This window comes from Alosa pseudoharengus, unplaced genomic scaffold, assembly GCF_046254945.1.
Source record: "Alosa pseudoharengus isolate Yale_2024_CS ecotype anadromous, Long Island Sound unplaced genomic scaffold, YU_APseudo_1.1 YU_APseudo_1.1_scf_3, whole genome shotgun sequence".
Lineage (NCBI taxonomy): Eukaryota > Metazoa > Chordata > Actinopteri > Clupeiformes > Clupeidae > Alosa > Alosa pseudoharengus.
Window position 1 is genome coordinate 19,441,419 of NW_027468718.1, and position 9,444 is coordinate 19,450,862.

Sequence of the window (9,444 nt, forward strand, 5' to 3'; positions counted from 1 at the left end):
CAGCCTACAAGCAGATGTCCCTCAGACCCGCAGCCTCTTAATTAAACGGCCAGCAGATACAGAGACACTGACAGGGACCAGAGAAAGCCTACTCACACACACTCACACACACCTGCGCTTTGTTGGCTGCTGATGCACATATGCAAACACACACTGAAGCAGTGTGTGTGTGTGTGTGTCTGTGTGTGAGAAAGATCTTGGAAATCTTTCTCAGATGTTATATGAAAACAGGAAGAAGAACAAGGGAACAAGGAACAGAAAAAAGCAACATCAAAAATATATGAAGAGACTTTGCAGTACTTCTAGAAAAAAACTTGATCCCAAAACGTGTGCCAATGGAAAGCTAGTGACTTTAGTCTTTTCTTATCAATTTTGCCTTGTAGCTCGAACCATGGGACCATGGGTATGGGAGATGGATGCTCTTAGTATATGGCTATGGTTCCACAGTGACTGCAGAGATTGCAGATTGTTATTTACATAGTCATTGTGTGGGGGTATTATTAGGCATGTTATTTAGTGTTGATTTTGGCTGGACTTTATTTACATTATGATATACATAGCCTTTGTTAGAGCAGCATACATTCTTGAAAATAGCATTTTGTTTCCTGTATTTGTGTTTTTACCAAGTGTCCCCAGTGACTGTTAATCACTTATTAGTCTTGTTAATCAATTTGATTAATCATTCAATCAATCATTTGTTGAGCTAACAGATAAAATATTATTTCTGTCATGTACACTGAGGATGCCTGCGATGTATTATGGTTATACACACATATACTAAATAGAGTCATATTGTTCTTTTTTTTGGACAAAAAAACAGCATGGCCTATACTGCATCTACACTAATGTCTTACAGGACTACCATTTCATGGTTGGGAGTCATTATGTCATGAGTCTCCAGGCCTCATAATCCCTCAGCAAAGGTTACACAAAGCACAGACCAGGCCTTCATTAAGGAGTGGCCGAAGAACAACTGTTAGAGTTAAGGACAAGTGACAGATACCGCTGGATTTGTTGGAATACAGCAGTTCGTCTGCTTTAAGCTAGAACGGCAGCATTCAAATAAAAATTGTCACGGAAACTAGTACTGCATCCTTTGCCATCTTCAACTTTTCATTTAGAACACAGAAAACATAACAGAAAAAATAGTTATAGGCCATTACAATCTCACAGTATCAAATTGTGGTACTTGTGTATTACTTAGCATTTAAAGGTAATCTGCTTTAAACAGGTTTTCTTGTGTAGGTGGTAAGATATTCATCATCCTTATATACTATATAATTAACATTGCAATATGATGACATCTCATTTACCCATGAAGGAAACCACAGGTGCAGGGTAAAGTAATTGTTTAAAATACATTAGAGGGTAGCCTAGACCACTAGCATTTGATTTGAAAGTGACTTTTAAAGCTTCTTTCTTAGAATTACTCTACACCTAAGGGGAAGTAGACTGGCCAGCTGAAGACCGACAAAGTCCAATACTGCCCCCTCTTGGCAATAAAATATACTACCACTAGTGATGTATTTCACTATTGCAATAATAACAAATGAGAAACATGTTGTATCCTCACTGTACTAGTACTTAATGTTCAGCTTCTAGGGCCAAACAAACATGAGTTTTGTTGTAATTATACAGCTTGTAAAATATGATTCATCACAGCTAGAGAAATGAGGTTATAAACAGCACATTCAGAGACAAAGTGCATCACCAGAATTAAATTACTTTTTAATGAACGTCTGAAGGGGATATCCTTGTCACAACAAACTATCAAGAGATGATAAAATCCTGATTGCAATAGTCTCTAAGTATTTCTCAAGCATCTGCAGCCAAGGTATTATACTGCCAGCCACCTCTGGCACTTCAATGATTTAACTAGATGATTCACTAGTTGTACAAATTTGACCCTTGTCAAGGAGGAACTGGCATGAAAATATTTTGGCCTAAGATACCAAAGATGTCGCAAGTGGAAGACAAGTTGTCTCAGTGTTGACATCACTTCCCACTGAGTTTCAGGACGTCCTTCACCATGGCTCCGATTCCATCGAAGATCAGGTGCAGCTTCGTCTCGCACATGTAAGCTGGCGAGGTCACCACTTTGTTCTTCCGGTCAACATGGGCCTCGTGAAGCAGTAAGGTTAAGGGCGAATACAACAGTGTCAACATCAAGTGATGTCCAACACACATGCACCCACAAGATCATGTAAAAATACATGTGAAAAATGCCTACTGTCCCAATTAAATTGTGTAATTGTCTTCTACTGTGTTAAAAGTGCTGTGTGGGGTTCTATAGGATTCACACACTGTTCGAATAACTTGCATTCTACAGAACTCCATAGAGCACCTTTAAGGAATTCTTTTGCATGCAATATGAGGATTTCAGATGCCTTTCTCACACAAAAAGTAAGACAACAAAACTCTACTCTAACAAAGCTCTATGACTAACAGGAACAACAAATTACAATGGCAGACCAACTAGTTATATATATACAGTTAAGAACAAAATTATTCATACCCCTGGCAAATATTGATGTAATGTTGATTTTCTCTTGCCCAATATGTTTGTTCTGACTGAAAATGACACCGCCACATGCCAAAAGGTTGTAAGACAATGTGGTAGAAACATGGAATCAAAAAAATAATCGTTTTTTATCTTTAACATTTTTATGAAAAATGGCATGTCCAAAATTATTCATACCCTTTTTAAATAATCAATGGAAACATCTTTATTTGCCATCAAAGCTCTCGAAATGGTTCTTATAATACCTACCAAGCCTCTCCATGTCTCCACAATGATTGTAGACTGCACCTTTTTAGCAGCAATGTGGGTTTTGAAGCAGGAATGATTATTTGCCATCACTTTGGCCTTGTGCTAACTTTTTTGACTGATTTAGGTCTGGACTCTGGCTGGGCCACTCTAAAATTGTTCTCTGATAGATAGATAGATACTTTATTGATCCCCAAGGGGAAATTCAAGGGTCTCAGTAGCATAAAGACATCTGTTAACCATTTCTTGCCTTGTTTGGCTGTATGTTTTGGATCATTAAATGGTTTATTGGTCCAATGATGCCTACTGCGGCAGGTCTCTTGGCACACTGCCTGATCTTTTCCTCCAGAATCTCAGTGTAGCCTCTTGCTTTAGTGTTACCGTTTACTTTGAGAAGGTCACCAGAGGGGTATTTCACAAAACCTAGATAAGGGATTAAGCTGGGATTTTTAGGTTATCCTGGATGAATTTAGCCTTGACTTGGTTTCACGAAAGAGATGGCACATAAGTTACCATGGGGATTTATTCTCTGCATCTAGCCTGGTCCCAACCAGGCTAACAGCCAAGCTAAGTTAATTCTAATGGTAATTACATTACATTACATTACATTTGGCTGACACATTTTTAGCCAAAGCGACTTACAACATGGTAAACAGTTTAAGTTTTAAAGCAATTCTCAACAATTTTAGGACAATTTAAAAAGTAAGAATAAGTGCATCAGTGAGTGCTGTTTTTAACAGTTACGTGTCAGTTTAAGACGGCTGGTGAGTGCTATGGTCAGCAAGACTAAAGTGGTGCTATGAGAGGAGATGTTCTCTAAAGAGCTGGGTCTTCAGGAGTTTTTTGAAAATGGAGAGGGATGTCCCTGCTCTTGTAGGAACTGGCAGTGTGTTCCACCAACGAGGAACAACAGATGAGAAAAGTTTGGATTGGCCTAAGCGTACCGGTGGTAGAGCTAGCCGTCGTTCGTCTGAGGAGCGCAGCGGTCTGGAGGTAGCGTATGTCTGTATGAGGGCATTCAAGTAGGCAAGGGTTAGAGCCTTGAATTTGATGCGGGCCGCCATAGGTAGCCAGTGAAGCTGGATGAGCAGCGGGGTAACATGTGCCCTTTTGGGTTGGTTGTAGCCCAGGCGCTACAACCCAGTTTAAGTTTTAACCCAGTATACGTTTTCAAAGGTATTTTCAACTATAATATTAAGGTATATCATACTATGTGCATCTTTGCAGTGGCAAGCGCTTTTTTTAATGACGTTGCGTGCCGAGACAAGGAAGCACTCACACGTGGGTGCATACGTAAATTTGCATTCAGTTGGTCTACCACGCCTACTCCAGCTGTTTTACAGAAATAGCCATGATTCCCCATTCCAAAAAGGACAACTACTTAATTGTTAGTCTATATTAAAAGCGGTTGTTCACTTTGTTCTGTGAAATCACCAAAATCCTAAATAAACGTTCCTAACTTTAGGAAGACCCATAACATATGATGCCAGTCATCATCTCGATAGACCTCTGCTATCTCAATGCATCGCAATGGATGTACTGCTCAACAGGAAGTTTGGGCACAAAGCGGGCAAAGATGGTGACCACCCCCCCCCCCCCCCCCGTTTCTACGCAGAATAAGGTGAATTCTCAGGCAACATAAAGCTCATGGAAGGATATAGTGACTTCCTTGACACAGTGCTTGGCACCCAGTGCTTTGATGGCCTGAGCTGTGCCCGCATACGGCCACTTCCCTCCCTCCTCTTCCTCGTGACCCACGGTAACTTCCACTCCGGGGAGAACCTTGGCTGCCAACACAGGGGAGATGCAGCACAACCTGGCAACCAGAGGCAGGTCTCACCAACAATTCAATGGCAAAAGAAGGACAAAAGAAGAAAGATAACAAAAGATACTACCCAAAGTACAATTTCCATACAACTCACTTGCATGAAAAGTTCAAGCGAACGTGCACTACTATGGTCTGAACCAGAAAGGCACCAGTGGAGTGAACCACTTCACCCTCACACTCACCCAATAGGTTTTCCAGCTTTGTGGAAGTCCTTCAAAACACGCTCGACTTCACCGTTCACTTTGCAGTCTTTTCCATCCACAGCAAACGTGGACCTGCCAATCAAGTTAAAAGTACTTTAACTCAGATACAAAGGAGGAAAATAAAGATAAACTTGGAAAGATATTAGACTACTAATTTCAACAATATCATATTCAGGTTGCATTGAGAAGGAAACAGTACAGGGTACTCTATGGTCACTACAGTACTTACAAATTCTTGGCTGCCCCAAAGCCTCCAGGGAAAATGACAGCGTCATGGTTACTGGCACTCAGTTTGGCTACGTCGACTATATTGCCACGGGCAATGCGCGCTGACTCTGAGAGCACATTCCTTATTCATCAACACACAACAACAGTGGAAGAGAAGTCACACACTCCATGAAAAATGGCAGGCTTGCCTGAGACAGCAGTGCTCTTGATTACTAGTGCAGACAAAATACTACTGTTAATAAGAACAGTCCACCTGAATCATCTCTGCCAATCAGAGTGCAATACCTACTCCTACCTGGACTCATTCTCCATGGGCTGGCCTTTGCCATGGTCAATGACGTGCATCTGTGCCACATCTGGTGCATACATCTGCACCTCGGCCCCTCCTCTGCTCAGGTGGACCAGGATTCTGCACATCACACAAACAAACACAAATATGAAGAAACTCAATAGCTTCCACAGGACATCACTATATCTCTGCCAGACTTAAGTGCTGAACTAAATTACAAACAATGAAGGACAACCAGTCCAGTAGATCAGGCCTGAGGGGCAACACTCACGCTGATGCCTCGTGGATCTCCGTGCCATCATACACGCCACATCCTGAAAGCACCTACCAAAATATTCAAACGTATTCATTACCTCCGCACCCACCCATTTTTGGGGACGCAAGGGAACCATGGACTTTGAGGTTCCCAATAGGTTTACAATAACGCCGAGATACGACGCTACTAATGAGAAACGACGTGCAAGGGTTGCAACTGAAATAACGTTATATAGCAGGCCAATGTGTATATTTTCGATGTGACGCTACTACAAAAATAGGTAAAAGGACATAGCTTTAAAAGCAACCAGGTGCAGGTAACTATTAGCTGACCCGCTCCATGTATTATGTACTATTGACATGCTTGAGTTTAGCTAGCTGTAACATACTTACAACGGCAACTTTGGCTCCAGACAAGTTGGCGGTCGTGTGAATAAACCCCGCACCTGCAACTTGCGGTTTTACCCAGAAAGGATATTTGGTGACAACAGATCGTATTGCAAACATTCTGGAGTTGCGAGCAGCAGCGGTTCTGAGACGTTCAGCGTGCTAAGAACACAAGCAACAACTTCTACGTCAGTCAGCTTTCTGTCTCGCCAAGAGCAGCAGCTTACTATTACCACCACCAGCAAGGTCAAGTCTCAAATGATGACTGTCTTGCCCACAACATATTTTTTATTTCTATACATGTATATAACACTCCGAATTACGCTAATCTGACAATTTGCATTAAAGTCCATACAAATAAATTAGCCAGGAGGAAATTATTATAACCTACAAAATGTAGTGGCTTACCGTAAATATTAGTGACTATGGCGCAGTAACATTTCTTAGTCTGGTAGCATGCTAGTCATACAACTTCACGGCGTTAACCCTTAGAACCCTAAGCTGTTTTTAGGGCATTTTCACTACCTTTATTCATCAGGATTTATTCTGGTCATTGTAAGTGCCACACACATATATTATATATTGTTTTTTTCAGGAGAGTCTAGGCTATTCAGATCTGCCATCATTTCATGTATTAATACTAGCATTGATTTTATTTTGATTTTTAAAGAATTAAAATATAAAAAGTGTATTATAAAAATTCTTATATTTCGACATGTATCTCACCACAGCAAGCTCACAGCTCTACATGCATTTCATGTGTGTGTAGGGCAGACTGTCCTGAATCGGGCAATATAATTGCCATGTTGGAGGGATACTCTGGGGCTGAGCAATTTACAGAAATATTTGCTGTGTGATTTACGGAAATAAATGCCATTTTTTATTTAGTGATGAAAAATGACCTTTCTGCGCTCCATATCTGTGACACGAACTGATCTGACCTGACTTGACCCGGGGTTGCGTGTTAGCCTGCGTGCCTGTGTGTATGCAGTCATAATAATTCTCAACTTTTTACTGCATTGCCATGAACAAAGTAAAGGCAAAAAAGGTGTTTATTTGTTGAACAAATTGGGATGCAATGTGAGCCTTGAATTGGATGCCATGCAAGAATTTGCTAGGATCTCAAAACCGGAATATGAACATGCTTTGCCATAGAGAAACACATGATAGCATTGGATTATAAACATGCTTTGCCACAAGAACAGACAAAAACGTGGGGTAAGTCCAGCTATATGAAGTTATTATTTTGCTGTCACTTCGTCTGTTTTATAACCCAGAAGGATGTACTTGGTATCAAATGATAGCTCCGAGTCTCCTCTTTCATCTGACATGCATGGCATATCTATGCGATCACGGGTCCGCGAGTAATTCAAACGAGAGTAATGAGTGTGCAGCGTTGGTTTGTGTACATGACGTTATTATTTTGCAGTCACTTCGTCTGGTTTTATAAGCCAGAAGGGTCGATAAACATGATACCAATGGATAGCCCTGTGCCTCCTCTTTCATCTGATATGCTTGCCATATCGATGCGATCACGGGTTCGCGAGTAATTCAAACTAGAGTAATGTGTGTGCAGGTGAACGCAGAGAAGTATAGACTGTAAATATGATGCAATTTGATTTAATTTCATGATTTTTTTTTATTTTCATACTTGATCGTACAGACAAGTGTGTAGTCTCGTTGGAAAGCCCCACTTCTGCTCTGTCGTGCAGTAAAGGTTTCATCTCGCTGCGATGAACCGTTCAGGAGCAATGTAACAGAGAAGAAAGGGTGTGTTTTTTGACGCACTTTGCGTCAATCGGGTTCTAAGGGTTAAATATTTAGAAGTTGCTTTAGTAGTGTGTGACGTTGTACATTTTTTCATTGTGTAGTTCATGTTGAATTATACAACATAAAATATGTTTTCACCGAATGATTCAATCAAATCACACTTCGCGTTCTTGAGATATTACGTTGCAACAGTGCCATTCTGTGGCGAAATTGCAAATCACACTTGTGAACTCAGTTCCATGTTTTTTCTCCACTAGTGCAGTGCCCGTTCAAACATGCTATTCCTGTAGCCCAATTACATGCCTGCAGGTAGGCCTGCTTTAAAAATAGGATGATAGGGAAAAACATAATTCCAGGTAAGCATTCAATAATGAATAGGCCTACAGATAATATAATAAATGTGAATTTAAGCATGGCTGCATGTGACATTTTTTACAAATCAAAATGACATAATCCTAACAACTGTTTTGAGTCAAGGCTATATGCTTAGCCTATTGAATAACTTGATGATAGAGAAAACAAACCATTTTGTGGAATGATGCATCATATGGTGTGACTCAAAAACAGTCTCTGGTGGCCTATTAGTGACATCACACTCTGTCTGCCACTCGTTGCTTGTCGCTGGTTATGCTTTGCATGTGTGGCATTCTGAGACGTTCTTTAATTCGGGACCATTATCGCTCGTTTCAATTTAGGACCTTGCAGTTGGAACTGTTATTTGCTTATTCAAAGTCTAAAGCAGAGGTGGAAAAAGTACTAAAATATTGTACTCAAGTAAAAGTACCAATACTTTGATGAAATATTACTCAAGTACAAGTAAAATTACCCATCTGAAAATGTACTCAAGTAAAAGTAAAAAGTAGTTAATTTAAAATGTACTTTAAGTAAAAGTTACTTAGTTACTTTTTTTTTTTTTGGGGGGGGGGGGCAAAAAAAAACAAAAAACAATCGGTTTTACCCAGCTCTAGTGACTGCAGCCAGCGGCTAAAGTAGCCATGCAGCTACCGCGCTACATTCTGGGGGCATGTTCGTGCCCCCATGTTCATGCCTCCCAGAGTGTAGCACTGCAGCTGCCTGGCTACCTTACAGTAGCTGCTGGCTGCTGAAACGGAGATCTACAGTATGTGAAAAATCGCCAGAGTTCTCCTTTAAGTTTGAGCAGCAGTTGATTTTCAAAATTAGTTGTGCTCATCCTTGCTCACTTTGCAGTGAACAGTAATCCAGCACAACTGAAAAGCTGCTCACAGGCATCTGAGGCAGGCAGGCCCATGTTGAGTTTCAGAGAGAAACTCTATTTGTAAAGGAGTTCAGCAGATCCAAGGGCCTCGGACTGTGGGAAAAGTGGGACTGATTACAGGGCCCCAATGGAGGAGAAGGCCCTTGAAAAGTCTGGAGTATATCTTATTTTACCTGAATATTTTAATTTCCAAATTAAATGTCAAAATGAATGTCAGACGAAATGTAAAGTTTGACTGACTAAATTTTGTATACAAAAAAATAGTGAAGACTGTAAGGCAGGGGTGTCAAACATCAGGCCTGCCAGCAGGTTTCATGACCCATATGTTTTTGGTAGGAAGGGAAAATTAGAAAAAAAAAAGAAATTCACATCCAGTTGTCTTCAACAATGTGTTATAAGCAATATTTCTATGATATGACAAATTGATTAAACCTAGCACTACAAACCATCCTCAGCAAGGAATTAGCAGAAAAACTAACA

The 9,444-nt window shown here is 40.6% G+C and overlaps 1 protein-coding gene across 1 annotated transcript; it reads right to left on the minus strand.

The window, feature by feature from the left end:
• Positions 1-1,703: 1,703 nt before the first annotated feature.
• On the minus strand, positions 1,704-6,313 carry gatd3 (glutamine amidotransferase class 1 domain containing 3). The gene is made up of 7 exons (XM_076263471.1): positions 5,964-6,313; positions 5,587-5,639; positions 5,322-5,435; positions 5,028-5,147; positions 4,778-4,870; positions 4,427-4,583; positions 1,704-2,124 (listed from the first exon to the last, which is right to left on the minus strand). The coding sequence occupies exons 1-7, from the start codon at positions 6,075-6,077 to the stop codon at positions 1,996-1,998; spliced, it is 780 nt and encodes a 259-aa protein (XP_076119586.1). The 5' UTR covers positions 6,078-6,313; the 3' UTR covers positions 1,704-1,995.
• Between the last annotated feature and the right edge of the window lie 3,131 nt (positions 6,314-9,444).